Source organism: Gnatocerus cornutus, chromosome 1 (assembly GCF_029298725.1).
Source record: "Gnatocerus cornutus isolate USDA-ARS CGAHR chromosome 1, icGnaCorn1.1, whole genome shotgun sequence".
In the NCBI taxonomy this organism is placed as follows: domain Eukaryota; kingdom Metazoa; phylum Arthropoda; class Insecta; order Coleoptera; family Tenebrionidae; genus Gnatocerus; species Gnatocerus cornutus.
The window spans coordinates 8,490,347-8,511,002 of NC_142233.1; the positions used below are offsets into that span (position 1 = coordinate 8,490,347).

The following is a 20,656-nucleotide window of genomic DNA, read 5'->3' on the forward strand; positions in this document are numbered from 1 at the left end:
AGACCAACTTGGTGGAACTATACCTGTAAAATCTAAAAACTAAAGAAAATCCGAAATTCTTGAAGAACTTATAAATGTGAAAACGAATAATCACATAATCACAAAATTATATTCAACTCAAAGCTGCCGAATTTAAAATAATTTAAATACAATCCTCTGAAAATGTAATAAAATATAAAAAAGAATTTAAAGAAATTTAGTTAACTAAAAAATTCAATAAGAATTTACGCATAAAATTTAAAAATTTGATAGATCTAAGAATAAGAATCTAAAACTATTAACTAAAGACAATGTAAGAAAAATTAAAAAAGAATATACAGTCAAAACAAAAGCTGAAAAGAATTCTATGAGAACGTAAAAAGAATCTAGAAAAAATAAAAATCAAGATATGTATGGACTATAGAAAGGTAAATTCAGAAACTCATTTCAAAATGTTTAAAAAATCTAAAGAAAATTTCAAAAGAATCAAAAGTAAACAAATTTTGAAAATTTAAAGAAAATCTTAATAAACAATCCAAAGGAAGCCTAAAAAATGTAAACAAAATCGACTAAACAATCTAAAGATTTCCAACAATTTTTCATGCATTCAGACTTAACTGACTTTAATCCGGCTCTGATGTATGCACCCCTTCAAATTCAGAAAAAAATTCTAGAAAATCTAGCGTTAGAAATTGATCTTTTAAAACTGCATAATTTAGAGAATATCGTAGGAAAAAGCAATAAGCCTAAAAAAACTGAAAAATTAGAGAGAATCGAGAGAATGTGAAGTATCTAAACAGAATGAAGGAAAAAGAATCTGCAGAATATTTAGAAATAATCTAAAAATTGTACTGAAATGAATCTAATTGGGAGAATGGAAAAGAGAATGAAAATAGAATTAAAATATAATAAGCTATAACGATTGGAACGAAGTATTTACAGAGAATCTCGAAATAATAAGGACAAAAAGAGAATTTCGAAAATCTAAATAGAACCTTGACAATTATTACAAAATATACATACAGTGGCGGCCAAAATGAAGTGGGAAGAGTCTTGGACACATTTTTAAAAAAATTGAGCTGTGTAAAACAGGCTTTCAAAGTAGGCATAATGATAATTTTTAATAGGCTTAATAATGACTTGTGTAAAACAAAAGAAAAAAATAACATTGATACATTCTTCCAGTTGTAAACTAATTTTTCTCCAAACGTCACAAAAAGTCACTATTTTTTAGTCGTTTTTAAACAGTAAAGTAGGCAATTTTGTTATAAGTAATGAAAAACGCTCGTTGACATGGAAACACTACTTTTTGTGACGGTTACTATTTGAGACTTACATTTTGTATGGCACTTGCACGATCTTAACCTTGAAACTTGAAAACCAATATTTTTCACAGTAAGTAAATGTCAACAATCAATGACAACTACATGCATAGCCATCCATGTTTTTAATTCAATTTGCATTCACTCATTGTCGGTCGTGGAATTGAATTTTAACGTTTGTAGAAAAAGTAGTATTTGTTATTCGGGCGAAAAGTGGCTTTGCTGTCTCGCAATTTTGCATACGCTCGGTTACGCTACGCTTCGCCTCGCTACTGCAATTTAATTGCTCGTCAAAAAGGATCACTTCTCTGCCGTATAACAAAATCTACTATTATAGTGGTTTGCTTGTTTTCTTTTACTTTTAAACGCATCCACAATCTACAAAACATCTTTACATTGTAAGCATAGAGTATTCCTTAAGGTTAATAATCATTAAGTGCCTATTTGTAGTTCTGATAAGGTCCTGTCCATTTGGTAAAATTTTCATATTTTCAAATTTTCTTTCTTCTAAGTCTAAGGGGACCAATAGATTCTCATGCACTCAGGATTTCCACCTACCCTAATCCGGCTTTCATCAAATCCTGCAGATTTTGAAAATTTCTCTATTGTAAATCGCTATATCTGCTGCAAGAAAAATGAAGATAAAGTTTTCGACGATATAAGAACCTGACAAATCGTAAACTTGGGATTCGACGAACATGAAAACTTAAGAAATAAAGTAAACTAGACAACCAAAAACCTGGAGCCTAAAACTCACACCACCTGAAAATTTGTGTGAAATTTGATATTCCGGACTTTGCTACTCTCTCCATTCAAAATTTCTATTTTGCGAACTTGATACATAAAAGACCATAAATATTTGTGTACCTAGAGTGCAAAATCTTTAATTGGTACTCTTTGTTATATTGAAAATCTGTTAACTTATGAGCCAATTTATTTAAAAACATGTTGAAATAATTATACAGAACTTACAAAATAGTAATAGTTGAAAACTTTGAGGCAACATATTAACATAAGTACTGAAGAGGCATTTAGTTCATATATCTAATATTTACAAACACTAGTTTATAAATTTTTGCTAAAAACCTGTTCAGTGTGTAGAAATGTGTGTGTGTGTTTATGTGATATACTGTACGTTTTAGAAACATTAAAGAATAATAAAAAATATATATCCACAGCCGATTACCGACAAAGATTGACTATATTTTAGATGGAAAATTGCAAGCACTACCTACAATAATAACACTAGTAATACAAGTAAGACTGAAAAGTTGATTTTATTATGTAGACGATTTTTCACACTGCTGATATTTGAAATGTAATTACACAAGTATTTTTAATAGCTTACTGGTTTAATTGTGCTCTAAGTCTTACTGTTTAACTTTAAATTATTAGAAAATAAGGTTTTTCATATTAATTGAGCTTTGTGACACAATGTGCGAAAACAAATTGTGTTAATCCGAACACTCATGCTTTAAACACAACAAAATTGAATTAGATTTTTTCAGAAATACAGAATTTCTGTTAGCACCCTCAAATACCTACAATATACACGATTCTAATGGAAAAAATACAGTATTAAAATGAACACAGTATAGTGAAAATGAATAAAACTTATTCTTCACCCCTTCATTATTTTCCTGTCGTGAAACGAAATAGCTGCATTAGCAGAATTTAAGGTGCCTCGAAAATACCATTTTTGTTATAGTTACATCGGAAATAAATAATTTTTACAGAAGGTACATGGTTATACATAGGTGTCCACGAAAAACAGCTTAACTGTATAGTTAACGTTTCGCTAACTAATCATTTTAGAAAACATTTTGCTTGTTACAATATAAAACACCTTATAATAAATGTCAACATCAAGATTAATGAGCATAATATGCGTCAATATTCTTCCTATCGATTAACTATTATACAATTGTAAAAACACCTATTTACAAAACTTATTTGTTATAATGTACGCCACGGTTTTGGCATTGCAACATTTACTCCAAAATAAATGCCTCAAGAAAAAAGAAGTAATGGTGCACCTGTTGTAAATGTTGAATGCATAAAACTTACCACTAAAATAATCAATCACACAATTACAAACAACCTTACATATCTTTAACCCAAAAGTTTGCTTTAGCATGTCAATCGTTATTTCTACATCTAAAATTGCCAAAGCTTATTTACATGTCCTGCACTATCTCGAGAACATCTCGTAATAAATAAAAATTCCAGAAGTAAAAGATTCGTACGTAATTTGGAACAAAACGATATCACTTATTCTTATTACATAGGGAAATTATTTTAAATTAGTGTTAAGTATGTCAATCCTGAGATCTCCGTTCGTTTAGTGGGTTATTTTCACTTTCTTCAGTAAATGAATACACATCCAGTATTAATAATACAATAGGTACTAGAATCAGTCTTGCAATAATTGACTAAATTTCCACTCAAACTGTAAAAATAACAAAACTTGCCCAAAAACAGATTTTTACTTCTGGAATAAAGGGCACATCATATTTATGACATTTAAATCCACTTACACGTGGATGAAACAGTCTTGCGTCGGCCTTGGTCGCTATTTACTAGTCTAATCACTTATTATTGTCTAAGCCTTATCACTGACACATCATGTTTTCCAATTGTGGCGTTGGCCCGGTCCTGGAGGGATCATGTCTAGAAGGTACTGTCGCTGCAATTCTGCTGCCCTTTGTAAGTCGGCCATGTTGGCCGAGTTACCTTTGCCACCTGCGGCTGCTTGTGCCATTGCCACTTGATACGGATAAAACAATGGCGAAAATGGTAGCATGTGCGCCGGTGGGGCTCCGGCCGTCAAACCTAAAACACAAACAAATATGAGCACTTCGGTAATCGAGTTAATAAATAGTTGAAGACTTGACATAAAAACCGAGCTAAGCGCCAAAAAATTGAAAAATTATATAGATTACTTCATAAAACAATAGTAATCGATATAGCCAATGTTATATTAATATTAATACAAAAAGGCCTTTCGTGTATGAAAAAAATATGTTTGTGTTTAGTTCAAAGCAGTGTTTATTAAAAACCGAGCTAAGCGCCATTAGTAATTTTAGATGCAATTATTACTGTAGTTATAAATTTAGTAGACCGCGGCATTCAAATAAAAATATTATTGACTGATTTATTTAGAGTTTACAGAAAAATACCCTATCGATTGTACTACAGAATGTTTAATGAAAAATTTTCTAACTTAAGTTTTCATCCGCCAAGAACTGATACTTGTAAAACGTGCGACTTGCTGAATATATGTACAGCAAAAACAGCGAAAATTAAACTCTAAAATCATCATAGAGATGCAAATGCAAATGCATTAAAAACGACGAAGCAATGTCGCAACTTCCCCTAAGCAACACATGCAGGATTTGCGTTGATTCTGAACAGATGGACTATTTAAGGCAACTCTATTGTTATAATTTTGAGGTTCACCTTGCTGAAAGCACCTTAAACACCAGCAAGCTGAAGATTTCCAAAATAAAATGACTTTCGATTTCCCAAGATAATTCTGGTTTAATCAAAATTAGTGAAACTCTTGTTGTAACAGAAGCAAAATGCAAAACTGTTGGTATTTAAAAAAAATGTAAATAAGCAAGCTTTATGTGAAATGGAATGCCAAAATTAAATTGTGACAAGCCACAGTTGAAAAGAAAAAAACTTCAAAAAATGTTACCATTTTTAAGACAAAAAAATAGACAATTTTATGAAAATTTAATACACAGAATGTAAACATTTTGATTTTACCTACTGATTTTTGATGTTTCAATAAATTACTCAACTACGTATATGTTTTGCGTTTTTATTTTATTGAATACCTTTGATTGTCCCATATTTGTGATTAATCTTTGCGCTTAGAACAATTTTTAAATGTTCATGTGAATGTTCATATCCCCGAATTTATAATTTACATTTGGCCCTTAGCACATTTTTGAAATCACAACTTACATATTTTTTTTTACATTTGTGCAAAATGAAGTTAAGAGATCTCAATATCAAATTACAAGTTCATTAGCAAAGTCTCATTACATAATTTTTGCAGACCGGTTTAGATGACAATGATGGATATAAACAAAAATATTTAATTATCTCCAAATACAAGATTTGGCGCTTAGCCCGGTTTATATGTCAAGTCTTCAGTTATTCATAAGTGGGTTACTTTAGATATTACCTACAAAGAGGTCGAGTTAACCCATGAGTAGGTGATATCATCTCATAACCCACGTATGCTATACAGTACGACCTCGATTATACGAGCAGGTCGGAATCAAGCGTAAACTAAAATTATTAGGTTTTTAAAAAATTGCGCTTATGAACTTATATTAAACATGATTTTTAACAAATTCTAAGTACTTGTTTTGTTTTTGTTTACTAAATAATCTCATTTTTGTATAGCGAAGTCCTAATTATCTGATTTTTCAAAATAATCTATTAAAACAGTGCTTGTCAATATGAAATTTTCGAGGAAGAATTTTGCGATGTCTTAAATTCAGAAAGTTCATTATGATAAAAAAAAATATTTTTAAATCTTATAATGTTCTTTGCTTACAAAAAGTCAAAAATTGTATGTATGAAATACAAAATAACATCCGGAATTACATACAGGCGTGTCCGGAAAGTTGCGCACCACCTTGAAAGGGGGTAATTGGATGGTCCTCCAAAATACCAAAAAAATGTTAAAAAAAATTCCAGACTCTCTCTTTTCGCAGGAAGACCAAAAGAAAATTAGGAAAATGCCAACATTTCCTCCAATAATTTAAATTTCTAGTATTCAAAGCCGTAGTAACGTTGCTGTTGTATTATTGGCGTTAGTCAGGTCGGCTCATGAACGAGTAATGTAACTATGGCTTCACGTGATCGAGATTGTTGATTCAAAAACCTTGTTAACAGTTTTCAGGCATTTCTTGCAAGATTTTTCCGATTTCCTTTGCACCATGCCTTTGCGCAAAATGTCCTTTAGGTAACAAAATAGGTAAAATAGGTAAAATTATTGCACAGAAATCGTTCATTTTCGCACCAAACTTTGCCTCTTTAATCCACCATATCTCGAAAAATTGAAGACATGATTTTTTTTAACATTTTTCCGGTGATCTATGGCATTGTCTCATGATACTCTATGGTGGTGCACGACTTTCCGGACAGCTTGTATACATTGACGACCAAAATAAAGTGGTACAGCTTTTGACCGACATTGTAATCCAGGCCAAAAATTAAACTGTTGAACTACTAATAGGACGTTATGATAACTACAACTACATATAATTATTAACCTACAAGGGTAATCTATGCCAACAATGTTAAGGTGTTTTGAAGATTGCAGATGCATTTAAAAGTACAAAAAAGAAAATAAGCAAACCATTCTATAAGTAGTCTACAAGTGTAAGCATGCCATCAATGTAATTTTTTTTCTTTTGATTTATTAATCAATTAAGCCTACAAAAATTGTCATTATGCTTACTTTGCAAGTCTGTTTTAGACAGCCTAATTTTTGAAAAAATGTGGTCTAAGACTTATACCACTTATATCAGAAAATTTGAATATTCTTATAATTTCGTACAAATGATTTACTATTTCAATGAAATATTAAGTGTCAAATACATTTGTACCGGCATGTTATTTTCGAGGATATTTTCAACACTTTACATGAATTTCTTGACATTTTGGGGGCTAGAGTTTTTGCAAAATAAATAAAAACGTTTTTAACGTATTTGGAATTTATTAATTAATATAATAATTACCAATAATATCCACAACAAAGAAATCGTATTACCACAATTTCAAAATCTGAAGTTTGGACGTTGTAACTGTCAACATCTTCTCCAACAGAAGTACTTCCGTTAAGACCGTTTAGATTAAAAAATAATCAAATGGTACGTTTTTTTGAATTTATTTCAAAAGCATAAATAGCCACAGATTGCTCATTTGATCGTTTAGACCGTAAACAGCAAATAGGGAGCATGTGGGTTGGATATTTTCAGCTAAAATTAATAACGGTTTTAGAGGTTCAAATTGTGGCCTTAAGAGGATCTTTGATAATAAAGAAAGGTGTATTAATATATCAAAAATCGTATTAGTTCATTTTTTTGCAATTTTGGATGGTTTCTGCATAACTACGCTCAACTAATGTTAAATGTGACAGATGTTTGTTACTCTTTTTATGGCATAACCAAACTGCTATGTTTTCAGTCAGATGTTTAATTTTTTTTCTGATCGTCAACTTATAACTTATAAGCCGATTTACACAACGATTTATTTGGAACTACGTTAATTTCGCAACTAATTTGACGATTGCGGAAAAACGATCACATGTCACTTTAAAATGATGTTACGTATTTAATCGAAATTAAATATTAATTTAGTTTCTATAAACCGGCCCAATAACTTTTACAAAAAAAAAGCTAAAAAGACTAAATTTTCACTTATTGTTGACTTATTGACCCTATTTTGTATGCAATCTGACTTCTCCAAGTAAGGAATAGTGCTACGACACATTTGATCAAAAATTTATGAAAGAACCAACTCATAGAGCCAGGTAAGTTAATCTAGCAACTAATTTAACAATTGCTGATACGATTCGCGAATAAACTGTCGCATTTCACTTTAACATTATGTTAAATACTGAATCAAAATTAATTTAGCTTCTGTAAATCAGGTCTTAAGATTTACTCTACACAAAAACCAAACATTTACACATGCCATTAATCCAACATACTCACTTCTAAGTAGTTGCTGATGCAGCGCTTGCATTGCTGCTGCATTTTGAGAATATTTATCCGAAGACGAGTGTGAGCTACGCGAAGGAGGTGGCGTTTGTTGAGCAGCAGGAGGGGCCGGAGGGGTGGCAGCATGGCGAGGTGTTGGTGTAGGAGTGGCTGATTTAGGCATGGCTTCCGGTGTCACCGGTGATGGTGCAGGACTACTTGACGTAAAAACACCATTCTGAAAAAAATATGTAATGATTTTCGTCCTTTTTTTATGTATGGAAATTGAATCTTACCTGGGCCAACCTTTGCTCTATTTCCTGTTCTTGTTGTAGAGCTTTGACGAACGCCGTTTTCAACCTGTTCGTGTGTTCCGCTTTGAGCGCTTTTTTGACGTTGTTTGTAACGCATTGTTCGCAGATGACTTTAAATCCTAAAAGCAGTATTTTTTAGTAAAGAATGACTTGCAAATCTTTAGCAAGAATAATTAATTTGGTATGTTAGAGTTTTTATAATACATTAATAATTTATAAAAAAATAACAATAACAGTATGAATCACTTCAATACAAAATTTCTAATTTGGCAACCTACTTATAACAATCAGAAACAGTTCAGACATCATTACCATTATTTTGTTGCCTCATGAATATAATGAGTAGCTCGGTGTTTAGTATTCATTAATATTGACAAAAACAGTTCAACTTGAATTATTAGCAAACTATAGTATAGACGTGGCAATATGTCAAGATATTTTAGTACGTACAGTTAAGCTCACATAAATCCCGTACAACTTAACTTTCACGTTATGTCAAAATATTTAGATATTGCCTGATGTAAAAATGGCTTTGCTGACAGTTGATAATTAAAATTGGTCGAACAGACCTCTATTTATGATTTAATACATATTTAGATCACAACAGAAAATTGTATTGGTCGTTGTTCAGCTGACTTGCGGTGCTGTTCGATAGGAAACATGTTTTTATTTTCAGATTAGTTTGCTTGCAATGAAAACACATCGTGCTTAGCCCACAACAAAAATAATCTATCCAATATGTTATATGACGTTGTACATTATTCTTTACAGTTTTAAACGAGAAAATTGACCAGTAACTTGGTTGACTTTCTTTGCCTTTGATAGCGTTAGTTATAACGCAAAATAATCGTTACCTTTAGCAGTGAGGGCTATAGAGCAAATATCCGTCTATGTGCTTTGTAAACATCAAACCCATACTCGAGGTATTAAACCTATTGGGCAAGCCTCGTAGGTTAACTAAATTTTTCGAAGTAATATCTAAAATAACCCACTTAAACCATAAATAACTATTACTTTTATAGCTACTTTTCTCGTTTGAATCCGCCAAGTAAAACTTCATATTACTACGACATATTTGATAAACAACTACTACTAATTAGAAGTAACCTTTATCGCCTTGAGTTTTCAATAAATTCCTGATTTGAATAAATTTTGACACACCAAACCTGTCACTGAAAGCCCGTATTACAAGAAAATAAGAATTCAAATTGCCATTTATACAGTATTTATGTAAGGCAGTATACGGTATACTGTAAGTAAAATCGAGAATAATCGACAATACTTAAAATAAAGTTTCATTTCGATATCTCGTTGTATTAGTGTTGACCACAATTAAAATTTGAGGTTGTCTGCAAACTGTCATAATAAACATATCATAAAGTCTTAGACAAGACTTCAGACAAAATTTCATAGCTGCTAGACAACACATCAAAATGAAGAATCGCTAAAAGCAACTAAATTTGATAATTTTTATTTTTAAGCTGTGTAGATACACGTAAGTTCTAGTGTATTGTATCATACGCATACGTTGAACATTGTCATACTACTGGTTTTACAAAAAACGAAACAATGATAGTAAGGAAAATGTCACTTTTAAATGTTTGTCATAGTTTTGAAAAAACACTTTAATGAAGAGATCCATGAAAATTTGTTGCCTTAATTATCGCATCTGAGCTCGGCATTAAAGTTTCCCGTACATAATCACCTTTAAGAGTCTTATACTCTTTTTCTGTCATTGCTCTGGTTCGACTCAAACTTTGTACAGACAAACTTGACAGATAACTGATGCAGTAATTGACACTTCCTATCTTCCATTACTGCCATTAGTCGTCCGTATAACATGATAAAAACTATTCAATTTCTTTTTATTTAAAGATGATACAGATGGCGTTGTTCCGCCAATCAAATGTCACGAATCGTCAAATTAGATGCGACATTAACTTAATTTCAATTAAATTATCGTGTAAACCGGCCCATGAGCATTAGTTATTTCTACAGAACGTGAATCCTTAATATGTAACATAATGAAATAAAAAAATCTTGTATAGACAGATGAGTCAAATCATTAGGATATTCTACAGGAAAATCAAATGAATTTTTTGGCTAATTGTCCACTATACCTTGTAAACGTGTGCCTTAACTTGATATAAAACATTAAATAATTGACAGATGTCAATCGATAGTATTATTTTAAGTCATACGTTTAATATAGAGTAGCAGCCGGGACAATGTCAGTAAGAAAAACGTCGCTTTTTCAATGTTTTTCATAGTTTAGTACGGATTTTATACAACGAGGTGAAACCATTTTGACAAGTATGAAACTTTATTAAAGACATCACTGGACATTTTTTATGTTAGTGGTCGGAGTTCATCTCTGCATTAGATTTTCCTGCAGATAATCTGTGGCATTCTCATCTTCTATCATTGCTTTAACTTTATACAGACAAATTTGACATATAACTGTTGGTGAGAATTAATTGACACTTCCTTTGTCGTTTATTACTGACATTAGTCGTTTGCATTATATGATAAAAATAAGATTGAACTGTTTTTTATTAAACCAATAGAGTAATAGTGAAATAAATCAACTATTAAACGCTCGGTATTGTTCAGCCATAAAAATTTGCGGACTACCGCAACGGGACAGCTTAAAAAGATTCTCAAGTGCATGTGCAAGGGTTTATTTGCTCAAGTTTGCACCCTGCGATAAGGACAGCATCTCTGGGGCTCGTCATAAATGACAAAATACCGCAAACTGTCCGGTTGCGGTTGCCGTCTAATTTTTATGATTTTATGGTAGCTTGGCCGAACTAAAATTTTCAAGTAAAATATAAATATAAAAAAAAGAAAATAATAATAAAATATTATGAATAACTTAGAATGTTTACAGGTTTTTTCTATCACTCTTATCGTCCAGCTCAACAAAAGTATGCGCAAGTTTAATTTTGACTACTTTATCAGCTTTAAGCTATTAAACCCGTTTTTACTCTATTGATAACACAATCACTTAACCAAAACACATCATTCATGAACATAAAATCACAAATATGACACATTTTTACAATTTTTTTAATACACTAGAACTGTTGAACTCTTGAATAAATTTTAAAAGTATGCATTCATATAATAAAAATTCGAAATACGGATTCGAAATTCGAAATAATGATAAGTACCAATTATAAAATATATTACTTATTATACGTTTCTATTAAAATTATTCTCAAACAAAAATTACCTCTACTTTTTCCTTTTGTTTCCCATTTCCATACTGGTGTAAAATCGGAATTACATTGCGTACAAGCGAACGGCATCGGTGGTATAGGCATTCTTGTTTCTTTCGTAAGAAAATCGACAACGTGTTCTAAGCCTACCAAATATATAAATTCTGTATTGCTAGGGTTGGGGATGAAATGCATTTCGGGCGGCGGTGGTTTCGGTGGAGGAATCTGAAAATTCAAAGCATTCTTTGTTAATGCATTATAAACTAAACATAAGTTTAAAAATAGTCAATTTAGCTGCCATGAATGACCAATGGTTTTTGTAACTAGTTTCGCCTATTTTTCAAGTTTTTTTTTGCTAGAAAAAAAGTTTTGTATGTCACTCGCATCGTAAATAGTGATAGACGTGAATCATCGTCGTGTTATCAAAACCATTATATCACTAGAATCTGACAACAGATATTACAGTGAGAATTATTATTAAATAAAGCGTCAGCCGACAAGATACCACAAGTGCACCATAATAACTGGTTATACAATAGGTTTCATTTGCGGTCACGGGATTTTGAGCAATATCAACTGCCGTCTTTCAATTTAATGATACAAATATGTAGTGACTATTATATTTTGTGTTCCACCAATGGAGAAAAATATTTTGAAAAAGAAAATATTTAGTATTGTAAATTATTGAGCTCCAAAAAGTCAATGTAAATTGTTCAAATTGTTACTGATAGAACGTGTACACAACTAACATTTTCTGAACTAATTTTATTCGTGAATATCTTTTTGGTGGTGATATGAAAAAAGTAAATTTGTGTTGACCAAATGTCAAAAAAAAGCCCCAGTTTTAGGGGCATTCTTGCGATCATGTAATTTGGGCACGATTTTTATCTCATTAAAAAAATGAAGACCAAAATTTGGCGTCATTATAATTACAAGGTGTTTATAAATGTTTAGCATCAAGGGTGGCTATGAAATGTCAAAGAAATTTGCCACTCAATAAAAATGTAGGTTTCGATTTTTCAACTGACATTTGCAGTTAACCTCAAATATGGAGCAAAGTAAGAAACATTTATAAACACCTTGTATTTTTATTGTAAGGCTTTAAAATTGAATAGAATTGAAAGAATTTTCATACTTCAAGAAAAAAATATCTGGAAAATATTTTCCTGTCATTATTATTATATTGTTTTAAATTTTACATTCGTTAATAATGTATCAAAAATGATATCTTTTAACAAAATTTCAATTTTTTTTTTGTTAAATAGAAATTCAAACTTTATAGAATGCTTTTGCTATATTCATATCTAAATGTTACTGTATTCATATGAGTAATATCTAAATATGTAATTTCAGTTAATGGTTGTTAGTACCCTATACATATTGTTTTATTTGAATATTTTTTTGGTAAATTTGACACTCAATTATTGATATTGATCAGATCGTAAATTAAATTAATTTACCGAACTAAATTATAAATAAAAAGTGAAACAAAATTTTAAGTTTTCACCGAGGTACTTGTCCCGATATTATTGTCTTAAGTCGAAACCTGATGTTTGACAGACAAGCACAGAGAAATCAGATAAAAACGTGAAATAAAAAGTTGGCAAAAATGCTGGAACGCGCGTACAAGTGGTACAAAACACAGGCCAAGGTGGAAGAAAATCACAAACTTGACTCCAAACCCGTTAAGTAAGTAAAAAACTTAATATGGTGCTTAGTCATTTACTTAGCAATGTTAATAACATACCATAACAACGTTTCTTATTACAGTATTCTAACGTTCATTAAAGGACTATTATGCATTTGATTATAGTCCTGTAATGAAAGTTGAGTACTAAGATTTTAATGAACATTGTTAAGGCCTCGAAAATAATTTCCATATTGTTGTTCAAATATTAATACAATAGTGATTAAAAACAATTGAAAAACATAATCAATGAAAACCTAGGGTTTGGTTGGAAGTAGATGTTTGACAGGTAATATAATGTAACTTAAAGAGCGTTGGGTTATTAGAAGCATTTAAATAAAGTTTCCTACCAATGATATATTTTATGTATTTTGGACAAAAAGCCTGTTTTTTTTAAATACACTACCAAAAATTAAACACTGTCTTCGGTCTATTTTTTAAATTTATTGATGTATTGAAAAAAAAAGTTTAACCACTTATGAACATATCCACCTAAAACAACAAACCTTGGATTGCTGCTAACCAATCAAAATTATAATCTTTAATCCAGTGGAAAGACTTTAACATAGGGCATTTTTTCAATTGATTCTACTTGTCTTCACCAATTACTGTGTTTTGTTTAGTAGTGTATTTCAAAAACACGCTGTTTGTAAGTGGTAGATACATAATGATATGTAGTACTATTGACGACAACAAAATGTGTGCGGCAAAATTGTCTACCGTGATTTTCACTTTAAATCATAGGCGTAATCTTTTAATGACAGTAGTTAATTAAAAATGCCTAGACATTTGACCGTAGTCAAAAAAACAAGACCCACTCCAAAATTAGAAGAGAACTGGTCGGTAAGAGGAATTGCTGGTGATTAGCAAATGTATAGCTAAGATAAAATTGGTTGGACAAAAATTAAAAAGAACTTCACTGGTCAAAGCCTCATTTACATTATGAAAATTAAGAGAAAATCCATGAGATCGAAAAAATCGGTCACCTTTCGGTGTAGTGAATTGTAATTTTCATTGTTTTTGTTTTCAAAGGGTAACTAAATCTGAAATTTTTTGAACCGTATTTCGCCTTAGCCGCGAAATTGAACCCTTATACCTAGAACAACAGATATAAATAAAACAAAAATGAACAGTTTTTAGAAAATACTTATTAAAACAATGCATTTTCACAAATCCTTCTATAGCAGCATTCTTTAAACTGTTTATAACATCGTCTCTTGCAGTACTTTCGTTTTAACTGCAAAACACTCAGCACTTTTTCTTTGGAAAGGCGTAGTAAACTTTTTTGGTTTTGCGACAATTTCGCGGTAATACGTGATAATAGGAGAAAGCCGAATGATAAACTATGTTAATGTTAACCGAAATTTACAACTTGAATTTCATTTTGTTGTCTTAATTCAAAGAAATTGGAACATTCATCAGAGATAACTGGGTTTTCCTTTGGGAATAACATTTCACTTCTCCAGTTAATTTTCTTTACAAAATTTGTTGACTAATGTCAATTCTACAAATTTTCTTTTATTTAACCTTTAAACGTAGGATTTTTGGTTAAACTTCTAACTAGCCAGATTTACTGCATTTTTATTACCACAGCTCGCAAAGGACCCGTTAAGCACAAAGTTTGTCTTGCATCCTGAGAGTAAATCTGCGAAAAAAAAATTCTAAAGTCATTAGATTTTAAATTAGAGCAGTTTAAAGTACACCAATCACAACCGCCACAGTTTAAAATTCACCAATCACAAATATTTCTTCTTGCACGAAACTATTGCAAATTAATTATCAATATTAATTAATTAAATATTAATTAAACATTAATTATTTAAATATTAACTAATATAATACTTGTGATTAGTTAACTTTTAGTTTCTCAGAATCACATTCAGGTCCTTTGCGAATTTTGGGACACTGTATATCCTTTTTAATGCAAAATTTTACGAACCGTTGAATCTATCTATGGGCGTACGACACATTTCTAGCAGTAGTTTGATGAGTAGCAACTCATCAAGGTGCAAAAATCTTTTACTTTTAAAGTTGAAAGAAGATAAGGATCGACCGAGCCACTTGTTGAAGTCCAGAAGACTATTTTTGCACAAAAGCGAAGAATACAAGATGAGTAATACTGAAATTACTTTAACAAAATGACACTCCAAAACCCAAAGTCGTCACCATTGAAATGACGGAATTTTTGATTGGCAAATTTTGCCGTTTGTGTTGCATGAAAAATAAATAATTAAATAACAGAACATAAAATTAATCTGTTACGTTCATTTAGGCACTCAAAATTTGCAAAAAATGTGTTATTAAAAAATTATCTTATAAAATTAAAGAGTAACACTTTAGATCTAAAAATTAGCCAAAAGTGCGTCACTCAAATAAGATACAGGGTGTTAGGTAACGTTACGGCCATAGACTAATGGGTAATTAAGGAATGCAAACTGTCTCGGAATCCGCAATTAATTTTATTTTCTTCGTTTTAGTTAAAAAGCTACAAGGCTTTAAAGTTGACCAATAGAATGGCTTAATAATTTTTCAATTTTACAGAAAACCAAGTAGCTATCGGACCAAACGAATAATTTGTCACTTTCCCGTCACATTTGAAGTTTTAAATCAGTGGCGTCAATAAAAGGGAAAACAAAAACGCAATTTCATTCAAAAAACAGACAACAAACCAACACTACAATAGATGTTCAAAATGGCCACCATCTTGTTGAGCACATAATTGTAAACGACGCAACAATGTTTCCTTTATTGTACCCAACACATTTTCGTTGACGAACTTGATTTGTGATGTCCACAAAAATGAAACAAGTACACCATTGATAAAAAATAAGAACTGTCAGTTTGACATCAAACAAAAAATTTCCTTCAGTAACTCTGATTCAAATTTTTGTAACCTTATGCAAATTGTTCCCTGATTGGTCACATTCAAAGCCTTCCAGCTCTTAAACGGTTCAAGAAAACCCGAAAAAAACTTCGAAACATTACTTTACTCTACCTACATTTTAAATGAGGTTACCGCAGTTCAATGTCCATATTTCAAGAAATAATTAAACCTTATTTTTCCTATAGACACTAAATTTAAGATAAGACTCAGTGATTGGTCGTTCAGCAAAAACAATTCCACAACAGTGATTTTTAAACTCGTGCAATTCCTGCGAAATGTCAACAAGAACTGTCACTTTTGACGCCAAATTGTAGGAGAATCAACAATATACATTTTTTTAATTTGACAGTTGCTTGTCGAGCCATCTATTAATCAAAATTGACATGTATCTTAGTCTTAAAGTCTTAAATAATCAAATTGTCGCTTTGTCGATGTTAATTAACGATTTCTGGTGACCAGGAATGAAGTGACTTATGAAAATTTGGTGTAAACGTAGTTTGGCACTGCGCCGTCATAATTTTGAAAACTAACTTGATAAAATAGCGTTTTTTTTCGCAAATCCTAAACACAATTTGCATTAGATTTAAAATAAAAACACAAACATTTGTATCACAGTTATGTTGAAAAAAATTTGAATTCGCAAATATTTTCGCAAAAACTCAAAAATCGCTAAAAATTATACTTCTTAGGCGTCGCGACGCCAGACAAACCGTGATAAAAAACATGTTTTTGCGTCAGCTTCTAGAGCTTTGTCAACTATGAGCGTATTTATGTTTAAAATTGATAACGATTTTGGAGGTGGACACAAGTGTTGCCGGAGCCTGTATAGTCGAGTCCACGTTCACCAAACGGCGGCAAATTTTCAGTTGTTTACAACGCAAACTACGATATCATATTCTTTCTTAAAAACTTGGTATTTACACCAGTATATGACGAAAATTGTCTTACCTGTAAAAGTGTTTTTTCCAGCTGCTTGCGTAGCGCCAACTTCGCCGCTGCTTGTCTTTGGGCGGGTGTTTGTCCGTCATCTCTCGATCGATCCTAATCACAGAAAGACTTTAGTATGGAGCTTAGAACTTTTGTGGGAATTTTATTCTAAGACCTTAAACCTCAACTGCATCATGCTTCCGCTATCGAAAAATTGTTTGCATGACTCAAACTACACTGCACAAATTACCTGTTGGTCACCTATTGGCGTAACTTGAGCGCTCGTACTAATGCCCAATCCTTTATTATCTAATCCACTAGCAGTCTGACAGCATTAAATAAAAAAAAATTAGTTACAAAACGCAACTTTTTGATTTATTTCTCCCCTTGCCAGATGCTGAACTTTTCTCAGATTTTTTATAATAAAATTACTGTGTGGCCGAGAAAAGTGATCACAACAAGCACTGAAATCGTGAAGTCATGTCTGTTCATAACTCACACAGCAGTAATTTACTTAAAAACTAAAATGATATTACGTCAAACACGCTCGTAGATTACTGAGGTATCAATTAAGAGTAGAAATAGCTTCGCGACTTGAACGTTCGCTGTGATCACACATTTCCTTGATCACCTGATAGTCCTCAATCAATTTACATTATCGATGCAAAAGAAAGTTCACAAACACAAACCTTAGACGGTTGGGGAGGTGCGGGTGTTATTGTAACGGAAGGCGACAAATCCTTTACGCCTGGCGGAAAACCTGACGGCGGTCGTCCCAAAGAGCTTCTTTGAGGCGGCTGAGGTACGGAAAGACTCGCGCCCCGATTATTTAACGGTGAACCCGTTAGAGGCGGCGCGTGGATACTCGAACGGGCCGGTGGCGGTTGCTGAAAAACCATTGGAATTGCCATCAAACACGTTTTTCGTAGTTCAATTTTACTTTCAAGTTTATTGTTTATTGATGAACATAAACAAGAACTCAAAAAAACTGAAAAACTGTACAAGCTACAACGACTAACAACAATTTATTTCTTAGAAGATTCAACTTTCATCATCAGTCCCATGTAACTTAATGTTGTAAAAATTGAACTAAGAAGCGAGCGATTTCAAACGGGTTCAATAACCGATGTTTCGCGGTTGAACCTTGAAAATTCGAGAATCCTAGGTACTACTAAAATTTTAACGTACAACGTAACACAAAATTTTTTAAATACTTTAATCCCAAAATAAAGTTGGTGCTCACATACTGAGTGTCTCAAAAATGGCGCACTATGATTTTCATATTAATGTATTCAAGAAACGAATGCATCCGTTATTACTACATATTATTAACCGGTATTAATTGGTAAAATTTAGGTAATGATTCATCCCAAACATATTACCATTTCACTTGAAGCAATTTATGAACGTCTCGTAATAATATTCTATTTAGTAAAAACTTTTTTATCAGTAAAATTAAATATGTAGGCAATTGTAAGATATTCAGACATGTTCAACGTTGCCAAATTTACGTTTAAAAACATGATTTTCTTGTAATCTACAAGGTGAAGAATTATTTGAATGGTTTTTAGGATTGCGCCAAGTCCTCTACACAATATTCTGAAGAGTTGTTCCAAAATGTTGGTCTCTGTATGTGAAAGTAATTTAAATTCGTTCGTAAAAACATCAAAAATGCTTAAAATAAAATTGAACAAACAGTGTGCATTATAAATACAGGTTGTCCGGAACGTCGCGCATCACGGTGATACTGTGTCATCGTACAATGCCATATAGATCACTGGAAAAATGTTGAAAAAATCCATGTCTCCAATGTTTCTAGATAATATGGATTGAAGAGTAAAAGTGCAGTAATTTCACATTAAAAAGAATTTGTTACCTAAACGACATTTTGCGAAAAAGCATGGTGCAAAAAAAAATCGGAAAAATCTTGTGGAAAACGGCTGAAAACTGTTAACAAGGTTTTTGAATCAATATTGTCGAACAGTCACCTTAAACCATAGTTACATTACACGTTCACCAACAATACAACAGCAACGTTACTATGGCTTTGAATAGTAAAAATTTAAATTATTGTGGGAATACTTCAGTAACGTTGGCATTTTCCTAATTTTATTTTAGTTGTAATGCGAAAACAGAATGTGGATTCTTTTTAAACATTTTTTGGTACTCTGGTAGACCACACAATTTTCCAGGTGGTGGGCCACTTTCCGGACACCTGTATATAGTATTAGTAACTTATCAATTGAAACAGGAATCGAAAATTTGAGTTGAAAACTGATGACTCAAGTAAATAATTCGTTTTTATACAAGATGTTTATTAATGTTTCTAGCATCAAGAGTGGCTCTGGAATTCTTGCCATGCACTATTTTGCCGCTTTGTTTTCGTAGTGAATACAAGTACGTTTAACTACTCTTAAAATGTCACTCACGTCAACGGCCTTTCAGTTAAAGATTTTATGTCCAAGTTAAGATTTTCAGGTTTCAAACCATAACTACAACAGTTTTTTATCAAAATTAATTTTGTTCAATGATTGAGGTTGCAAATGTCAATTGACAAAACTTTACCCACATTTGTAATGAGCAGCAAATTTCTTTAACATTTCATAGCCACACTTGATGCTAGAAACATTGATGAACACCTTGTATGATACGAACAAGTAACAGCTGTTCAGTGTCATTTTACAATATTTGTTACAAAAAACATTAAGACATCTGAAACGGTATAAAATTTAGGTAAATATAGCAAATTTTACATGAAGTGAGCCGCACATTTGATGTACTAATATACAGGTGTCCCAGAACTCGTGACCCATAGTGTGTTTTTTAAAATGAACATGTTGATTACTATTCCTGCTGTAACGGAAAATGTCAAAACTTATCAATATTCTCAATCGATAACTTGTCCTAGAAAATTCAAGTTTTTATTATTTGATCACCTGGAAAAGCCAGCAAGTTTTCTACAAATGATACTTTCATGTATTTTGGATAATTGATAAATACATAATGGTAGTGGTGACACTTCGCCATTTACTTTGACGGGCTTCGTTTGTCTAGTTCAACCCAAGGCTTAGGTTTCTTGCAAAGATAATTAAATCTAAAAATTTTTGAATCACATTATGGTAAATTGTCAGTTAAGAAAGATTTAACTTCTCCTTATGATGAAGCCGAATTATCAATTACAAATAATGATCCATTAGTGCGAGATCCCATGACACTAAACCCTGGATCATAAGCTAATTTAATCAAAGAAACTTTTTTAAAGTTTATGACAAGTTGATTGAAGATCTGTTGATGTGTCTAATAGCAGCTCGATCGAATTGCTTCTTATTAATATCAAAATGAAATTGGTATTAAATAAAAGATCAGCTAAACTGTCAGAAAAATTTTGCGTGCCCCACCAGAAAAGAGAAGTACCCGGCAGACCGCTTCAAAGTATGCGCAACCTTGAGGGTTTTCCAGGTGTTCCCCACGTGGTTGTAATGCAGACCAAACATTTTTAACAGTACAGTTTCCGATCATTCATTTGATGCCAATTTTATTCCGATACTATACTTTATATCAAACCTTAACCTTAGTGAGGTCCAAAGATCGATCCTG

At 31.8% G+C, this 20,656-nt stretch overlaps 1 protein-coding gene across 3 annotated transcripts in view; it reads right to left on the reverse strand.

Moving 5' to 3' along the window:
- Positions 1-2,217: 2,217 nt before the first annotated feature.
- simj (transcriptional repressor p66-beta simjang) overlaps positions 2,218-20,656 on the reverse strand; it is a 42,819-nt gene continuing 24,380 nt past the window's right edge. Inside the window, exons 4-10 of one of the 3 annotated variants that reach the window (XM_088033973.1) lie at positions 17,749-17,946; positions 17,310-17,384; positions 17,081-17,173; positions 11,576-11,786; positions 8,323-8,459; positions 8,042-8,264; positions 2,218-4,133 (exon numbers count right to left, since the gene is read on the reverse strand). In XM_088033973.1, coding sequence (XP_087890099.1) covers positions 3,925-4,133; positions 8,042-8,264; positions 8,323-8,459; positions 11,576-11,786; positions 17,081-17,173; positions 17,310-17,384; positions 17,749-17,946 — 1,146 coding nt within the window. In that variant the 3' untranslated portion in view covers positions 2,218-3,924. The remainder of the gene's footprint in view (positions 4,134-8,041; positions 8,265-8,322; positions 8,460-11,575; positions 11,787-17,080; positions 17,174-17,309; positions 17,385-17,748; positions 17,947-20,656) is intronic. The other 2 variants (XM_088033981.1, XM_088033989.1) reach the window with 2 other exon arrangements.